This window comes from Ursus maritimus, unplaced genomic scaffold (assembly GCF_017311325.1).
Source record: "Ursus maritimus isolate PB19 unplaced genomic scaffold, ASM1731132v1 scaffold_35, whole genome shotgun sequence".
Classification (NCBI taxonomy): Eukaryota; Metazoa; Chordata; class Mammalia; order Carnivora; family Ursidae; genus Ursus; species Ursus maritimus.
The window spans coordinates 11,243,777-11,263,325 of record NW_024426119.1 but is presented as its reverse complement, the minus strand read 5'-3'; the positions used below and the strand labels follow the sequence as shown (position 1 = coordinate 11,263,325).

Below are 19,549 nucleotides of genomic sequence, written 5' to 3'. Positions count from 1 at the left end.
ATAATAGCCAAATTATGGAAGCAGCCCACGTGTCCATTGATAGGTGAATAGATAAAGAAGATGTGGTATATATATATAATGGAATATTATTCAGCCACAAAAAAGAATAAAATCCTGCCATTTGCAACAACATGGATGGAGCTAGACAGTATAATGCTAAACAAAATAAACCAGTCAGAGAAAGACAGATACCATATGATTTCATTCATATGTGGGATTTAAGAAACAAATGAACAAAGGGGGGAAAAAGAGACAAACCCAAAATACAAACTCTTAACTACAGAGAACAAACAGATGGTCACCAGAGGGGAGGTGGGTGAGGGGATAGGTGAAATAGGTAAGGGGGGACTAAGAGTACATTTATCTTGGTGAGCACTGAGGAATATACAGAATTGTTGAATCACTATATTGTACACCCGAAACTAATATAACACTGTATGTTAACTATACTGAAATTAAAATAAATTCACAAATTTTTCTAAGTTGAAAAGGGTAATCCCCTGTGGGGGAGGGAGAAGAAAGGTGGAAAGAGAATAGCAGGCAGTATTCTCAATACTGTAGACAGGCATCGCCTCTAATACAGGTCTTCGTCCTGCTGTGCACCAAATAGGCAATAAGCACTTATCACATGAATAAAAGAGGTTATGATTAAGTTGTCAAAGAACATATAGAGAAGTGTAGGGAAGGTAAAAGCCTCTCTCTGCCCTTCAAGGTCTCTCAGCTGGAGTAAGAATTAAATTTACACAAGACAGATAAATAGGGGTAAAAACCCAAAGCCTTATTATTATGTGCTCAGAGGACCAATAATGAAATTGAGACCAAAGAAATGACCAAGACAGGCAGTTTTTATGCTTTGTAGACAAAAACAATAGATTAGTGAGGAATTGACAGGATAAAATAAAATAGATGTTTGGGAGCTTAAACTAGTAAGGAATCCAAAGTGGAATTCGGGCTGAGGTAGTAGATTAGTTAAAAAAAAAAAAAAAAGTCACAAGGTTTGTTTCTACAGCTTCCTCAGCTTTAAAGTTCCTATCTCTGGTGATAAGGATGTCTTCTTATTTCTTAGTACGGAGAGGGTACCTTTCACATGGGACGTTTCTTTCTTGCTTTCTGGGGACGGGGCAGAGTCTGAGTGCCCTTGAACCAGCTGTTCCCCAGGTAGCTTCAATTTAAAATAATCACTATGCCATTGTTGTACAGTTGGGCCCGCCTGCCCTTGGCCCCTACAGGAATAAAGAATCTGAGCAGAATATATTGGTGTTTCACCAAACGTCAGATTGCCTGGTTTTCCTTCTTTTCTCTCTCCCAGGGATTGAAAACGCTACACTGTGCTTTTCCCTTGGCAATGCTGGTGCTTTGCTATGGGAAAGGCATGCCTGGACCTTCTGAACGCGTTAGAACCCAGATCCATCGGAGGCGCCAAGGCTGTATTTCTCAGCTATTCTAAGTCACCTTAGGTATTAGCACCACAACACTCCAAAATATTGTGCCCATAGAGACAGCGGAGGTTCACAAAACGCTGGTGGTGATGCTCGAGTCTGAGAGCCAGGGGGACCTATGTATACGCTTAATGACCTCCTGAAGCTGGTTTATGAGGACTCTCAGACACCCGTAACTAAGGCCCTTTCCATAGAGCTCTGGAATGGCCCGCTGGGTTTCGTCAAATCCGACACCCCACCAACCGCCAGAGCATCATCTAACTTCCCGATTGGCTCTTTCAGCCTCCACTCCTGGACTAGCAACAGTCATCCCTGGCGCATGCGCGTCACCTACTTCCGGCCGAGGAGCGCGGTGTACCCGTTTTTCTGGCCCTGGCGGAATTCCTGCCCGGCTTTCCTCGGCTCGGGCTTCTCTGTGTGCAATGGCTCCGGAGTCAGGTTCTTTTCCCCAAGAGCCGCTCTTAAAGGTGCTACCCTTAGACCCTAGGGACCGCGGGACCCAGCGCTGTCGCCTGGGCCCGGCCGCCTTCCGCACCTTGGGCGCACACTTGGGCTCGGCGGTGAAGATCTCTCTGCCTGACGGCGGCTCCTGTCTCTGCACCGCCTGGCTGCGGCGGGACGGAGCAGATGGCTTTGTGCAACTGGATCCGCAGTGTGCGAGCCCCGGGACGGCTGTGGGGGCTTCAGGGTTCCGGGGGAGTCTCAGCTTAAGCAGCCTCCGCCTAGTGTCTTGCCCGTCCCTGCGGCTCCTCACGGTGTGGCCGGTGTTGCGGGAGGGAGTAGGCGCACCCGGTGCCTTGAATCCAGCCGCGGTGCTGGAGGCGGCGCAGGAGCTTCTGAGGAACCGACGGGTCTCCCGGGGCCACGTGGTGGCCGCTCGACCGGGGGCCCCCGGCCCCGTGGCCGCGCTGCACGTCGTTAGCGGGGCGCCCAACCCGGATCCGGCCGGCCTGGTCACCCCTCGAACCCGCATCTGCCTTAGCTGGGTGCCTCCGTCGGAAGCGAAGCCGCCGCCCGAGGTGCCCTTGGGGGGCCTTTCGGAGGCGGCCGACTCGCTGCGGGAGCTCCTCAGCCTCCCGCTCCGCTACCCTCGCACCTTGGCGGCCCTGGGGCTAGCAGTGCCTCGCGGGGTGCTCCTGGCGGGCCCCCCCGGAGTGGGCAAGACTCAGCTGGTGCGGGCGGTGGTCCGGGAAGCCGGCGCGGAGCTGCTGGCAGTGAGCGCCCCCGCGCTCCAGGGCGCGCGGCCGGGGGAGACCGAGGAGAACGTGAGGCAGGTCTTCCAGCGCGCGCTGGAGCTGGCCAGCCGCAGACCCACCCTCCTCTTCCTGGACGAGGTGGACGCTCTGTGTCCCCGGCGGGGCGGCCCACACCGAGCCCCCGAGAGCCGCGTGGTGGCCCAGGTGTTGACGCTGCTGGACGGCATCAGTGGGGACCGCGAGGTGGTGGTCGTGGCGTCCACCAACCGGCCAGACGCTCTAGACCCCGCGCTGCGCCGACCGGGGAGATTTGACCGAGAGGTAACTAAGACTGGGCTGTCAGCCCCTTGTCCTTGGAACCAAGGCCTCTTCAGGCTCGGTTGGCTGCCCTGAGGGCTTTGCCGCTTAGGTTTGGCAGTCAGGCTGGAGTGGGGCTTTTTGTAATGCAGAGAACGTTCTCTGCCCTTGTGTGATACGTGAGCCGGGACCTGTTTTACCCAAGTCGAATTTTTCGGAGAAGCAAGGTGGCCTTTAGGGATTAATTTTGTTGTGCAGGTCGTGAAGATGAGTACAATAGGCAATGTTAGTTTTTAAGGGAACTAGGTCAGCTGTAAGCATATTAAACTCTTGTGGATTTGGAATAAATTTATTTAAAGTAGGATAACCTCAAGAAATAATTTTGTTGAAATAAAAAGGGAGAAGGCAGGAAAGAACTAAATCAAACCAGGGATTAACTCTTCTGGGTTTATTCATTCCTTGTCAGGACACCAGCATCCTGTCCCACGAGTGAGAAATAACCACAATTGCTCCGAGTTGCCAGGAAGATTGAGTATTCAAAGCTGGCATCTATTTTATAAGCTTTAGTCCCAAATTGATTCTTTTTTTTTTTTTTTTTTTTTTAGGATTTTATTTATTTATTTGACAGAGAGAGACAGCCAGTGAGAGAGGGAACACAAGCAGGGGGAGTGGGAGAGGAAGAAGCAGGCTCGCAGCGGAGGAGCCCAATGTGGGGCTCGATCCCAGGACTCTGGGATCACACCTTCAGCAGAAGGCAGATGCTTAACGACTGAGCCACTCAGGCGCCCCCCAAATTGATTCCTGATTAAATAGTTTGAATAGTGATTTCTAAAGAGATGGATGATAATTGCACACTTTTAGCTTAATCTGTGCAGAACTTGAGCAGATTTCTTTTTTGCACCATCTAGTACTTGTCTCCTGACTAAAATCCTTAAGGGCAGGGACCTAGACTATCTGGTTTACTGTTGCATCCCTGGCTTACAGAACTTGCCCAATTTACAGTGGTTCAAATAAATGGTTTTTCAACCTTACGATGGTCTGAAAGCTATACGCGTTCAGTAGAAAACATTCTGAATTTTTAATTTTGATCGTTTGCCAGGCCAGTGATATGCAGTGAGATGCCCTCTTATGGTGCTGGACAGCCACAAGATCATGAGGGCAAACAATCAACATTGACCACCATTTTATACCCATGCAAACATTCTGTTTTTCAGTTTCAGTACAGTATTCAATAAATTTTATGAAATATTCAAAACTTTATTATAAAATAGATTTTGTGCTAGATGATTTTGCCCAAACAGGTTAATGTAAATGCTCTGAGCACATTTAAGTTGGCTAGGCTAAGCTGTGATATTTAGTAGCTTAGGTATATTAAATGCATTATCCACTTACTATAATTCCAATTTATGGATTTATTGGGATGTAACCCCATCTTAAGTTGAGGAAGGTCTGTATGTAATTTTCCTTGTGCAACTATCTAGCCATTGTTACTCCTCTGGAAGATTAGGATTTTAATATATTCAGAATCTATGGTATGTTTAAGAGTACATGGTTCTGCTTCCAGATTTGTTCACTAAGTTATATACATTTGAGAGGATAAAAATACTACATAATATTTTAAACTGTGGAAACTTTAATTTTTCTTTTTTTGCTTTGCATATAGGTTGTCATTGGGACGCCCACACTTAAACAAAGAAAGGCAATACTCCAAGTGATTACCTCAAAGATGCCCATCTCCAGTCAAGTCGATTTGAGCCTCCTTGCAGAAATGACAGTTGGCTATGTTGGTGCAGACCTGACTGCGCTTTGTAGGGAGGCTGCCCTGCATGCTGTCCTTCATAGTGAGAAGGTAGGGAGTATTGATGTATGACCCTGTATATTGATCTTTTCATTCTTATAACAAATGAATTTAGGGATTAAACAAGTGGTAAGTACATTTTCTTGGAACTTTTGATACCTTCCACAGCTATTACTTACAAATATTTTTACATCTCATCTCCCTGGGACTAGCACGTGACTGAAGGTGGGGATAGAGGGCCACCAGGTCTACCAGGGCATGTTCCCTCATTCTCATAGTAACTCCCTAGTGCCAAAGCCCAGAGCAGCCAGGAAAAAGACAGTGTGGCTCCAGAACAGTCCGACATATTTCTTTTTAATTTTTCTTTATTTTGAAGCAATTTCAGACTTAGAGAAAAGTTGCAAAAATAGTACAAAGAATTTCTGTATTTACTTTACCCAGATTCTCCGAATGTAGCTTTTTACCAGTTTTACTTTCTCTCTCTTCATCTGTGTTTTTATATATATCTACATATAGATATAGTTCTCTTCTTACGTATATTTTTTGTGAAACATTTGAGAATATATTGCAGCCATGATTGCCTTTTAGTCTTAAAATCTTAAGTGTATGTTTTCTAAAAACAAAGACTTCAACCACAGTACGATTATCAAGATGAAGAAATTAACAGACACGATGCTTTTACCCAATATCTATAGACCTTATCCAGATTTCACTGTCTGTCCCACTAATTTCCTTTATAGCAGAAATTTTAAAAGGAAAAAAAGTAATAATCCAAGATTACACATTGTGTTTAGTTATCATGATTTCTTATTGTTCTTCTTTTTAAAAATATTTTATTTATTTTAGAGAGAGAGAGACAGCATGAACAGGAGGGGCAGAGGGAGAAGGAGAGAGAATCTCAAGCAGATTCCCTGGAGTCTGACACAAGGCTCAATCCCAGGACCCTGAGACCATGACCTGAGCTGAAACCAAGAGTTGGACAGTCCACTTAATTGACTGAGCCACCCAGGCGCCCCAGTATTCTTTAATCTACAAACATTCTTTAGTTTTTTCTACGGCTACCTTTTTAATTTTAATTTTTAATTTTTTAAAAAGATGTTATTTATTTATTTGAGAGAGAGATCGTGCGAGCTGGAGGAGGAGCAAAAGGAGAGGGACAAGCAGACTCCATGCTGAGTATGGAGACTGACATGAGGCTGGATCCCACAACCTTGAGATCATGACCTGAGCTGAAACCAAGAGTTGGTTCCTTAACTGGCTGAGCCACCCAGGTGTATGGCTAACTTTTTAAGACTACTGGTCATTTATTCTGTAGACTATTCCTTAGTTTTGTTTTGACTGATGTTTCCTCATGATTTGATTCAGCTTTTGCATTTTGGACAGGAGGATCACAGAAATACTCTGTTCTCATTGCATCTGTTTTTTCCTTTCTTATTAATAAATAAATATTTTGTGGGGAAGATAACCTTTTCTAACCAGAAGAAGATTGGGCTGGAATTTTTATTTAAGTTTGTCTTTGAGGGGCGCCTAGGTGGCTCAGTTAGTTAAGTGTCTGCCTTTGGCTCAGGTCATGATCCCAGGGTCCTGGGATCGAGCCCCGCATCGGTCTCCTTGCTCAGCAGGGAGTCTGCTCCTCCCTCTCCTTCCCACTCATACTCTTTCTCACTATCTCTGTCACTATCTCTCAAATAAGTAAATAAAATCTTTAAATTTGTCTTTGAGATTGAAATCTTTGATTCATGACTACCTTTCTTAAAAATATTTAGGATGTTAGCTTAAATATAATAGTTTTCAACACTATTGAAAATAGTTTTCAACACCATTGAAAACGCATTGGGAAATCTCTTCACTTTGTATGTAATAAGTAATTGTAATCCTTAATCTCTAAACCCCTTTGGAAAAAAATTAATTTCAGTACCTTGAGGATTCTGAGATGAAGTTTGCAATCTCTGTTGTAACTATTATAACATTAACGTTGTCCTTTCTTTGATCTTGTAATTTTTAAAAACCATTTTGAGTTTGTTTAAATTATAAAAGGATGATTTATCATCCAAACTTTTAAAAACCTTTTTACCTATATAATTTACATCCTTCCTCATTTCCATTTATTTTTACACGTACACTGAAGGTGGGGAAGGAGTTAGGTGAACTTGTAAGTTTTCTTCTGAGTTGAGAACCAAAGCTGCTTGAACACTGAATGACACTTCTCATGGGTAGAGGTGTGAGACTCTATGCCTTAGGAAGGGAGGAGGAGAGTACCAGGGGCTGGGAAGGGAGATTTACATTTAGTATTCCCTCTGCTTTGAGGTTCCAGGTTTGACCTTAAGCCCCCTGGCTTAGGTGGACCAGCCAGCTGCTACTTCAGGAGGGACCTGCCCAGGCATAGTGACCACAAGTGATGACTGAGTTCATAAACAACCAGGGGAAGTGGAAGGAAGAAAGGCAAAAAGGAAGAAGGGACAGGCACCTTGGAAGGTACTGGCTTCGTCTTTTTCTTCTTTGCCCCTCAGGCAGCTGAGGGGCTGGGGCCGCTACCAGGGCAAACAAGGGATGTGTTAAAATTTGTTCAGCTTTTTGTGAAGTCTCTTATTAAAGGATTAGAAATACAGTTTAATACATACACATATATACACAGAGGGAAAAGAATTTTATCTGCCTGGAAGGGTTATGACAGTAAAGTGAAATAATGTACGTATAAGTGATCTTAGTTGGTGTTACTTAAAAATTAATTAGTATTCAGGTACCCAACATCTAATACTGCTAGTAGTAAAAAAAAAAAAAAAAGTGCTATTATAAAAAATTATTTAATATTGTTCTTCTTGAGAAATTAAATCAGATAATAACATTGTAAAGAAAGTAAAAATTGGGGCACCTGGGTGGCTCAGTTTCTAAGTGTCTGCCTTCAACTCAGGTCATGATCCCGGGGTCCTGGGATCAGGCCCCATGTTGGGCTCCCTGCTCAGTGGGAAGCGTGCTTCTCCCTCTCCCACTCCCCCTGCTTGTGTTCCCTCTCTCGCTGTGTCTCTCTGTGTCAAATAAAGAAAATATTTTTTAAAAAAAAGAAAGTAAGAATTGCCTGAAATCTACCTCCCATAAATTATAATTTTTAGGAATGTTGTTCAAAATAGCTCTATACATATATATGCACATATATAATTTTATATAAATGAGATAAAGTAGTTCGTTGTTGAAAATGGGAATTTTGGGGGGGCGCCTGGGTGGCTCATTCGGTTAAGCATCTGCCTTCACCTCAGGTCATGATCCTGAAATCCCGGGATCGAGTCCCACATTGAGCTCCCTGCTCAGTGGGGAGTCTGCTTCTCCCTCTCCCTCTGCCCCTCACCCCCGCTCATGTGCTCTCTCTGTCTCTGAAATATATAAAATCTTAAAAAAAAGAAAAGAAAAGAAAATGGGAATTTTCTGACAGCGTTCAGAATTTAATATGAGGGCAAATCTTAAATATAATACAGATATTATAAATATAAGCAGTTTCTAACGAACAAAAAATCTGCTTCACTAGAATGATCAAAGAGATTACAAGAAAGATTCTCTAAAATATAATCTTAAACTGAAGATGACCTTTTTTTTTAAGATTTCTTTATTTTAGAGAGAGAGAGAAAGAGAATGTGCAGTGGTGTTGGGGGGTGGCAGAGGGAGAGAGAGTCTTAAGCAGATGCCATACTGAGCTTGGAGCCCAAGGCGGGGCTGGATCTCACAACCCTGATTTCAAGACCGAGCCACAAGATCCTATCCTTAACCAACTACACCAGCCAGGCTCCCCAAACACGGCCTTTCTAAGCATAACATAAAACCTAATGGTCAGAAAGGAAATGATCTATTAATTTGACCATTTGGGGATGGTCCTTTTGGCCTATGACAAAAGGACCAATTACCTTGATAAAAGAGTTCTCATAAATCAATAAGGAAAGACCAACAATCCAAGAGAAAATGGGTAATAAAATAAGAAGAGGTAGTAGACAGTAAAAGGATTACAAATAGCCAGTAAACATGAAAAATCCTTAACTTTACTTTCTTTAGAAATTAATCTCTTTCAGGGGTGCCTGGGTAGCAGTGTCGGTTGACCGTCCCACTCTTATTAGCTCAGGTCCTAATCTCAGGGTTGTGAGGTGAGCCCTTCCTTGGGTGCGGTCAGTGCAGAGTCTACTTGAGATTCTCTCTCCCCCTCCCTCTGCCTCTCCCACATGCTCTCTTTCTCACTGTCTCTCTAAAATAAATAACTAAATCTTAGTATATATACTGCTGAAGCAAACAAATAAATCTTTAAAAAATTAATCTTTTTCAGTTTTTTTTAACTCTTTATTCTGAAATAATTTAAAAGTTTAGGGAAAGTTGTAAAATAGAGAAGTCTTGCTAAACCCTCCATCCAAATTCACCAATTTTTAACATTTTGCCAAATTAGCTTTATCATTCTGTCTTTCTCTGTCTCTAAATGTATATGCATACACATATTGCTTATTTTTTCTGAATCAATTGAAGATGGGTTGCATACACCATAACCCATTCATTATCCATTTCCTAAGAAAAAATATGTCCCCATACGAGACCACGTATGGTTACGTATAATCATATTCAGGAAATTTAACATGGATACAAGACATTATCAGATCTACAGTCCATACTCTGATTTTGGTAGTTGTCTTGATCTTTTTAGCATTTTTTTCCCTCCATTTCAAGATCTAGTTCAGGATAACATTGTGTTTAGTTTTTAGTTTCTTTTAATCCACAATTCTCCCTTTGCTTTTTCTTTTTTTAAGAGGGAGAGAAAGCATGCGGGGCGGGGTGCAGAAGGGGAGAGAGAATCCTAAGCAGGCTCCATGCCCAGCATAGAGCCCAACACAGGGCTTGATCTCACAACCCTGAGATCATGACCTGAACCGAAACCAAGAGTTGGAAGCTTAACCAACTGCACCACCCAGGCTCCCCAGCATTCTTTTTAATGAGTTACTTTACATTGACAGTTTTTAAGGATACAGGTCAGTGATTTTATAAAATGTCTCTCAATATGGGTTTGTCTACTATTTTTTCATAGTCAGATTCAGGTTACACATGCCGGTTTGGAATACTCCATAAGTGATGGTGTGTCCTTAAGGTATCACATGCAAAGTCACAAGATGGTGATGTCCCTAATCAGTGATGGATTGGTGTGATCAAACAGAGTTTTGTCCAGTTTCTCCACTGTGTAGCTGCTATGTTTCCCTTTGCAAATAATAAGAAATCTGTGAAGATGCCCTTTGAGATCATGTTCCTTGTCCCACTTCCTCTCCCCTTGTTTTACATCCATGGATGATTCTTGCCCCAAACAGCCTTTACTATATGTGATTATTAAAAAGCTGATTTTCTAATTCCATATTCTACCTCACTCTTGATTGAAGAAATTCACACAATAGTGAGTACCATTTCCTCTGTCACACTGGCAGAAATTTAAGTTTGGTAATGCCCAGTGCTGGAGAGGTGTGGGAAGAAGAGCTTTATATTAGCAGTGCAGCTTTGAGGGCAGTGTGATAATACCTGTCACAATCGTAAACGTGCCTTCTACTTGGAGGAAATAGTATATAAAATACTTGAACATGTGCACAAACATTTTCAGCTGTACCTTTGTTTTTGATAAAAGACTGGAAACAACGTAATGTTCAATAGAAGGATGCAGTTAAACTATGGTACACTCATACTCTAGTGTCTTTTGCAGTTGTCAGAAAGAGTGAGGTTGAACTATATTAATTGATAGGAGAAGATTTCTAGTGTAAGTGAAGAAAAGTACAGGTTAATTTGTACAGTAGGGTCCCACTTATGTATCTGTTTGAAAGGGTGTACGTATCCGGACTGTCATGAAACACTGCTGGATACACAGGAAATGGTTGACATCCTCTAGAGATGAATAGTGGGGAGAGCTGGGGAAGGAGACATGTAATTCTTTTGTCTTGTGTGTGTGAGGTTTTTTATGATAAAATAGATTTATAAATTCAAAAGAAGAGTTTTTTAAAAAAAGAAATAATTGTGCTCCTGTACCACAAAAAAAGGCCCATGTAATTTTTGGTCTGATTTTGCTTTTTGGGGCATATTTCTTCAGAACAAGGACAACCCGGCTATTGATGAAGCTGACTTCCTTGAAGCTTTTAAAAAGATTCAACCCTCATCATTTCGAAGTATTGTTGGACTGATGGACATCAAGCCTGTTGGCTGGGAGCAGATTGGTGGCCTTGAAGATGTCAAGCTGAAGTTAAAACAGGTGAACTAGAGAGTTCGCTGACACCAGTAGAATGGTAGGGTTTGTGCCACTTTTGTGGTGAAGACAAATTGCACTCGCTGAGACTTTCTTGCTGCCATCAGTCATGCCATCCTAACATCACAATCCAAGGGGCCCTTTTCAGGCCTGGTTTGACTGGCCTTCTATAGGTATCAAATACCTCACCCTTCTTTTGTTTGTTTTTGCTTTAAAGGCTTTATTTCATAGAATGGGGTCAGCAGACTTTTCTGTAGAGGGCCACAGAGTAAATATTTAGGCTTTGTGGGCCATCCAGTCTGTATTGCAACCACTCAGCTCTGTCTTCATGGCATGGAAGCAGCCGTAGATAATACATAACCAATCAGAACTTGTGTTCTGGTGGAACTTTATTTATGGATACAGAAACCACGTAATTTTCACATGTCACAAAATATTCTTTTGACTTTTTTCCCAAGCATTTAAAAACGTAAAAATGATTCTTAGTTTGTGGATGGTAAAATACAGATTTTTAGTTTGTAGGCCTGAGTTTGCCCTGGGACTAGTAAAAGCACAAAATTAGAGTACACAGTATGGCCTGGGTGGTTACTGGTTCTCACTGTGGATGCTGAGGGACACAACTCTCCGGATGCTCCCACTTGCATTTCAGTTTCAGAAATTAATTTTGTTAATTTACCTTCAGGTAATCCTGCCGTAAGGAGCTAGGTTTCTGTAACTGCCCATACAAAAGACTGATTTAGAAGTATCACATTTATTTATTTATTTATTTATTTATTTATTTATTTATTTATAACTAGAAGCTATTTCTGCATTGAATCGTAAAATCCTTGTGTCCACGGATCAGTGCATTTATGATATTCCCTAATTTTTTACATGCATCGTCTCATTTAATCTTCACGAAGTACATAAGAGATTAACCACACCTTCCTGTTACAGACACTCTTTAGCTTTGAGATGTTAAGCTTTCCTGCCTTTCTGAACACTCCTTTCCCAAACCTTAAATGTTACTGCTTCAGGTACCTTGGAGGCCTCTTGTTGGATTTTGTGAGTCCATGATCCTCTATCCAGGCTTCAACTGTCCCCTGAAAACTATTGACTTGAAAATCTTTATATCCAATGCAGATAGTTCTTTTGATCATCAGAATTGCTTAGCTTCTTGCCTACCAGGTGATCTACAGGGAACTCAAACTTAGCATGTCCAAAACTCAGCTAATGAGTCCCACCTCCATACCTGGGTTCCCTACCTCTGTGAACACAGCCAGCCACCCATGTCCTAAGTCAGAAACCATCTTCTAGGGGCGATTGGGTGGCTCAGTTGGTTGAGCGTCTGACGCTTCGTTTCAGCTCAGGTCATGATCTCAGGGTTGTGGGATCGAGGCCCATGTTGGGTTCTGTGCTCAGTGCAGAGTCTGCTTTAGACTTTTCCTCCCTCTTCCTCTCTCTCTGCTCCTTCCCCTCCCCGCTCAGGCACTTTGTCTCTCTCTCCAAAATAAATAAATAAAATCTTCAAAAAAAAAAAGAAAAGAAACCCGTCTTCTAAATGCATGGGTCATGTCATACATAGGTGTAACTTCCCCTGTGGTTGGAGAACATAGTCCCTGCATAAAAGAGTTACAGTTCGTGTTTCATGTCCATCCCTTCAACACCATTGCCACTGCCTGTGACACATCCAGCTTTATTATTTTTATAGTCTGAGTTGTTACAAGAGACTTCTTTATTTTTTTTAAAGATTTTATTTATTTATTTGACAGAGATAGAGACAGCCAGCGAGAGAGGGAACACAAGCAGGGGGAGTGGGAGAGGAAGAAGCAGGCTCATAGCAGAAGAGCCTGATGTGGGGCTCGATCCCATAACGCCGGGATCATGCCCTGAGCCGAAGGCAGACACTTAACTGCTGTGCCACCCAGGCGCCCCTACAAGAGACTTCTAACTGGTCTCCCTCTTCTGGTTTTATTTCTTTCCAGTCTATTCTCCATACCGCTTCCTCAGTGTTGACTTAAACTTTCAAGGTGCAGCAAAACTCTATTGCTCCTTGCTTCCCCTACTCTCCCCTCTGTTCCTGCTTACTGGTGAGATGAATTAGAGTTTCATGTGTCTCTGTGTGTACTGTTCCTTCTCTGGGGAATGCCCTTTGCTGGCCTCATTGTTAGTTTACAAGTCTGTCTCGCCAACTAAAATCTGAGTTCCCTTGGTACAGGATCTTATCCCTTTTTGTAGAAAGGCAAGACGTCAGTAGTTGAGAGTTTGCACTTCTTCATGTACACCGCCTGGCGGCAGCCTCAGCTCTACTACCTCACTAGAAACAAGACCCGGGCAGGTTACTTTTGTAAGCCTGAGCTTCTGCATCTGTAAAATCATGACAATAATGAAATCACCTAGCTCAGAGGTAAAGGGGACTTGTTTACTGTTTAGTTAACATTTGTGGAGCGCCGACTTTTGGAAGGTATCATTCTAGGTGTGGCTGTTTAGAGGTGAACTTTATTTACATTCTAGCAGGAGCAGAATGACAAACCCAACATGGAAAAATAATAATTTCAGATAGTGAATGAGTAAGAGCTCCCAAAGTAAAAGATGGGCAGTGGTGTAGACTGGCTGTGTGGGGGGTAGAGGGGGGGGTCTGCTTTAACTAGAGTGGTTAGGGAAGACCTCCCAGGAAATGACATTTGAGCTGAGACTGAATGATGAGGGATGGCCACACAGAGATCTTAAAGGAATGTTCACACAGAGAGAATAGCAAATAAAGGTCCTGAGATGGGAACAGACTGGGGTATTTGGGAAGTAGTCAGGCTATGTAAAGCCTTGTAATCACTGGCAGGAAGGAATTGGATTTTATTCTAATTCTGATGGGAAGTCATTGAAGGGTTTTAAGCAAGAAATGATGTGACCTGACTTAGGTTATAAGATCACTGGTTGCTGCATGGAGAATGGTCTGCATTTCCAGCTCATAACAGATACCTAAGAATTGTTGAGTGAACAAATGAATTTACTGAATTATTGGATGTTTTATCATTATACTAACTGTCTCTTATTGGATACATCCCTTTTTGTGTACTTACAGAGTATTGAGTGGCCTCTAAAATTCCCTCGGGAATTTGTCCGGATGGGCCTGACACAACCAAAGGGAGTTCTCCTGTATGGTCCCCCTGGATGTGCTAAAACCACACTGGTGAGGGCACTGGCCACAAGCTGTCATTGCTCTTTTGTTTCCGTGAGCGGTGCTGATCTCTTTTCTCCTTTTGTTGGAGACTCGGAAAAAGTCTTGTCTCAGGTTTGTTTGTTTATTTTCCCCATGTAGTTAAGTGTCCTTTTGAATTTTCATGGCATGCTTTAAGGATAAACCTTAGTTATTAAAAATATTACTGGCCCTTTTTTTAGTTAGAAAAATTATATGTATTTGTTTATAGAAAATTTAGAAAATATACGAAAGTGTTAGATAAGAAATCCTTTGTAATCTCTCTACCTCCTATTAACATTTTGGTGAACTTGCTTTATTTTTTTTGTTTTTCTTTTAAAATTGAGGGTTGTATCTTTATCATGATTTTTTAATCATTATCACTTTTAAAACTCCATACATTAAATGCTTTTTGAAAATACGATTTCTAACCTGTATGTAATACTGTATTGTTTTTTGTTCTATTTATTTATTCCCCAATTCTTAGACATTTAACATCTTTTTTTTTTTATTTTAAAAATTAGAAGTAGTAATGCAGAAAGCATATATTCACTGGAATATTAAATAATGTGTGGCTTTTTGATAATTTTATTTTCCTAACCAAAGGTGTTTCGACAAGCAAGAGCAAATACTCCAGCAATTGTGTTTTTGGATGAGATTGATTCAATCTTGGGCTCTCGATCCATCAGCAAAACAGAATGTAGTGTTCAAGAACATGTTCTTTCTGTTCTTCTGAATGAACTAGATGGTGTAGGACTGAAGACTACAGAGAGAAGAGGAAGTAAATCAGATCAACAGGGTAAATACAAGGAGCTGAAAAAAAGCAAAGAGGTATTTATTAGCCAGAATATACCAAAAACCCAGGCCAGCATTAAATACAGTGCATATGCACTAGCTTTGCCTATGCTGGATTCATCTCGTAGAAGGAATTATATAATTTCAGTTTGACTCTGTTTGGATTTCTACACACCTGCTAAAAATTGTGATCTGCCTAGGAAGGAGGTAAATTTTATAATAAGTTATCTCAAATATATATGAATGTCACTTTTACTTTTAAAACTTAGAAATATAATTTTACATATTGCTAATAGAAAAGGGAGCTTATTCTTATTTTTATATCCTAAAGAACCAGTGTTCATCCCTTCCTAAAAATTTTTGTATGAAACAAAATAACAACATTGTTATAACCAATGATCGTAGTAATTTAAAACTTCCAGTTTTCTTGAGGAATGGGTTTCCTTGGTTATAATGAAATTAAAATGACTTTGGAAGTCCCTTCCTCCCTTTCTTAATCTCTTCCTAGATAGAGTTTGATATCCTTAAGTTACCAACGGATAATTTTTCTTTTATTCCTTCCTTGTTTTTACTTGTTTCCCATTTGAAAAATAATTCCATAGAAGGAGAGTCTTACAGTTCCTTAGGAACATGTGACACTAGAATTTGAAGGGACCCAGGAGATTTTCTAATCAAGTTTTCTCATAATGCAGAAATGCCTTCTACAGTATCTGACAGGTGTTCACTCAGCTTTTGCTAAAATACTTGCAGATACAGGGAACTCACTACTTTGAGAGATCACATAACTGGGGAACTACTCTGATTATTCAGTTCAATTAAAAAAAATTTTTTTCATTCTAGTGTAGTTAACGTGTGTGTGTGTGTGTATGTACACACTACATTTTCTTTACCCGTTCATCTATTGAGGGACACTTGGGCTGCTTCCGTAATTTGGCTATTGTAAATAATGCTGCAGTAAACTTAGGGATGCATATATCCCTTCAAATTAGTGTTTTCGTAGTCTTTGGGTAAATACCCAGTAGTGTGATTACTGGATCATAGAGTAGTTCTGTTTTTAATTTTTTGAGGAACTTCCATACTGTTCTACACGGTGGCTGCACCAGTTTGCATTCCCACCAGCAGTGCACAAGGGTTCCTTTCTCTCTACAGCCTTGCCAACACTTGTTCCTTGTGGTTTTGATTTTAGCCATTGTGAGAGGTGTCAGGTGATATCTCATTGTGGTTTTGATTTGCATTTCCCTAATGATGAGTGATACTGAGCTTCTTTTCATGTATCTGTTGGCCATCTGTATGTCTTTGGAGAGATGTCTGTTCGTGTCTTTTGCCCATTTTTAAATTGGATTATTTGTGTGTGTGTTGAGTTATATAAGTTCTTTATATATTTTGGATACTAATCCTTTATTGGATATGTCATTTGTAAATATCTTCTCCCATTCAGTAGGATGTCTTTTAGTTTTATTGATTATATCCTTTGCGGTGCAGAAGGTTTTTATTTTGATGTCGTCTCCCAATAGTTTGTTTTTGCTTTTGTTTCCCTTGCATCAGGAGACAAGAAAGATGTTGTTATGGGTGATGTCAGAGAAATTATTACCTGTGCTCTCTTCAAGGATTTTTATGGTTTCAGGTTTCACATTTAGGTCTTTAATCCATTTTGAGTTTATTTTTGTGTTTGGTTTAAGAAAGCGGTCTAGTTTCAGGGTGCCTGGGTGGCTCATTCGGTTAGGTGTCCAACTCTTGATTTTGGCTCAGGTCATGGTCTCCAGGTCGTGAGATCAAGCCCTGTGTCAGGCTCTGAGCTCTGCAGGCAGTCTGCTTAAGATTCTTTCCTTCTCCCCCTCCCTCTCTCTCTCTCCCCAGCCAAACACACACTCTCTTTCTCTCTCTCTCTCTCTCTCAAATAAATAAATAGATCTTAAAAAAGAAGAAGAAGAAAAGAAAGTGGTCCAGTTTCATTCTTTTGCATGTTGCTGTCCAGTTTTCCCAACACCGTTTGTTGAAGAGACTCTCTTTTCTCATTGCATATTCTTGCCTCCTCTGTCGAAGATTCATTGGCCGTATAATTGTGGCCTTATTTCTGGGCTTTCTTTTCTGTTCTATTGATCTATGTGTCTACTTTTCTGCCAGTACCACACTGTTTTGATGACTGTAGCTTTGTAATATAACTTAAAATCTGGAATTGTGATGCCTCCAGCTTTGTTTTTCTTTTTCAAGGTTGCTTTGGCTATTCAGGGTCTTTTGTGCTTTCCTACAAATTTTAGAATTGTTTGTTCTAGTTCTGTGAAAAATGCTGTTGGTATTTTTATATGGATTGCAGTAAATCTTTGGGTAGTGTAGACATTTTAACAATATTTTTCTTCAAATCCATGAGCATGGACTGTCTTTCCATTTGTTTGGGTCATCTTCAGTTTCTTTCATCAGTGTTTTGTAGTTTTCACAGTACAGGTCTTTCACCTCCTTGGTTAAGTTTATTCCTAGATATTTTATTATTTTTGGTATAATTGTAAATGGGACTATTAATTTCTCTTTCTCTTGCTTTATTATTAATGTATAGAAATGCCACAGATTTCTGTACATTGTTTTTGTATCCTGTGACCTCACTGAATTCATTTATCAGTCTGGTAGGTTTTTGGTGGAGTCTTTTGGGTTTTCTGTAGAGAGTATCATCTCATCTGCAAATAGTGAAAGTTTGACATCTTCCTTGCCGATTCGGTTGCCTTTTATTTCTTTATGTTGTCTGATTGCTGAGGCTAGGGCTTCTAGTACTATGGTGAATAACAGTGGTGAGAGTGGACATCCTTGTCTTGTTCCTGACCTTAGGAAAAAAGCTCTCAGTTGGTTTTTTTTTACCATTGAGTATGATGTTAGCTGTGGGATTTTTTTTTTTATATGGCCTCTATTATGTTGAGGTATGTTGCCTCTGAACCTACTCTGTTGAGAGTTTTTATCATGAATGGATGTTGTCAAATGCTTTTTCTGCATCTGTTGAAATGATTATATGGTTCTTGTCCTTTCTCTTATTGATGTATCATGTTGGTTGACCACCCTTGCATCCCAAGAATAAATCCCATTTGACCGTGGCGAATGATTGTTTCAATGTATTGTTGGATTCGGTTTGCTAGTATTTTCTTGAGGATTTTTGTATCTATGTTCATCAGAGATACTGGCCTTTAGTTCTCTTTTTTTGTGGTATCTTTATCTGGTTTTGGTATCAGGATAATGCTGGCCTCATAGAATGAATTTGGAAGTTTTCCTTCCTCTTCTTCAAGAAACATGTAGTTTCTTGGAATAGTTTGAGAATACGTATTAACTCTTCTTTAAATGTTTGGTAGAATTCACCTAAAAGCCACCTGGTCCTGGACTTTTGTTTGTTGGAAGTTCAACAAACAATTTTGAATACTTAGCGTGTGTAAGGCTTTGCCCTGGCTGCTTTTGTATATTTCTTATCTTTATCTAATATTTACACATCTGTAGCTTATGTTGTCATATTTTTGCCTCTAGAAAGAAAAATTTAAAAAAGCAAAGGTAAATCTCTCTCTTGCAGGACATGAGAGCCAGAGTGATTCATAACCATACATCTGCACCTGTTAGTCACGTGCTCTGTCTTTTCAAGTCATCCACTTAGGTTCTAATCCTTCTTTGGGGCTCAGGTGCATTCAGTAGGTGTTCTCTGCTGTTCTCTCTCCATTGGTTCTCATATGGAGAGATGTCCCTCAGGATTGGCCAGTCCCTTCACCACAGGCAAAGTAGTACCTTTGATTAATAATTTGTTTTAGCATATGTTTATATCACAAAGGTGGTCTGAATAGGAGGCATAAGCATTCCAGTTCCAAGAAAAGGATATGCTTATTTATTTAAAAATAAATAGACCTTCTGATTTATAATTTCTTTAAAATTTAAAAACAGCTTACTGACATTACTTTGTGTTGTGTGTTTTCCCTCAGAGTTCCAGGAAGTTTTTAATAGAAGTGTCACGATTGTTGCTGCAACAAATAGACCTGATGTATTAGATGATGCCTTGTTACGACCTGGAAGATTAGATAAGATTATTTATATTCCACCTCCAGATGAAAAGGTAATCATTGTATGTTTACGCTGTGTGTGGATTCTTAACACATCAGTGTCTGAGCTCTAAGGAGCCTAGCAGAATTGAATCCCAAACTGGATATGTACGCACATAGTGTGTCTTACACTGCGTTCTGCAATCTTTCTTGCCTGGTGGCCCTTCATAAAATCATAATTTTGATTGCTTTTGCTGGATACTCTTTTTCCAGAGAAATATAAGCCTTAAAATAAAGTAGTTACCTTATTTCACTGTTGTGGCATCCTCAAAATACTGAGCTTGTTAAGTCTAATCAACATTATTTTACGACTAGAATGGAGGAATCCTAAAGTCTTAAAAACGTTTTGGAGATAATTTGCATCAGTATCCTTATTTTATAGTGGGAAAGTCTGAGATTAGAGAGCTTACACAATGTATCCATTGTCAAAGAACCAGTAAATCTTTGCCCTTAACATCCACAGCCACTCGGAGGGAATAGTTAAAGACAAAAAATAATTTTTTTCCTTCCTTCCTTAAAAAAAATATTTTATTTTATTTTATTTATTTATTTA

The 19,549-nt window shown here is 40.6% G+C and overlaps 1 protein-coding gene across 2 annotated transcripts in view; it reads left to right on the top strand.

Moving 5' to 3' along the window:
- The first annotated feature begins 417 nt into the window (after window positions 1–417).
- SPATA5L1 (spermatogenesis associated 5 like 1) overlaps window positions 418–19,549 on the top strand; it is a 22,153-nt gene continuing 3,021 nt past the window's right edge. The window contains exons 1-6 of one of the 2 annotated variants that reach the window (XR_005831948.1): window positions 418–2,956; window positions 4,596–4,781; window positions 10,819–10,977; window positions 14,030–14,239; window positions 14,750–14,974; window positions 18,880–19,010. Coding sequence is in view for 1 of the 2 variants with exons in the window: in XM_040620539.1 (XP_040476473.1) it covers window positions 1,643–2,956; window positions 4,596–4,781; window positions 10,819–10,977; window positions 14,030–14,239; window positions 14,750–14,942; window positions 18,880–19,010 (2,193 nt within the window). In the remaining variant the exon portion in view is untranslated. The remainder of the gene's footprint in view (window positions 2,957–4,595; window positions 4,782–10,818; window positions 10,978–14,029; window positions 14,240–14,749; window positions 14,975–18,879; window positions 19,011–19,549) is intronic. The other variant, XM_040620539.1, reaches the window with a different exon arrangement.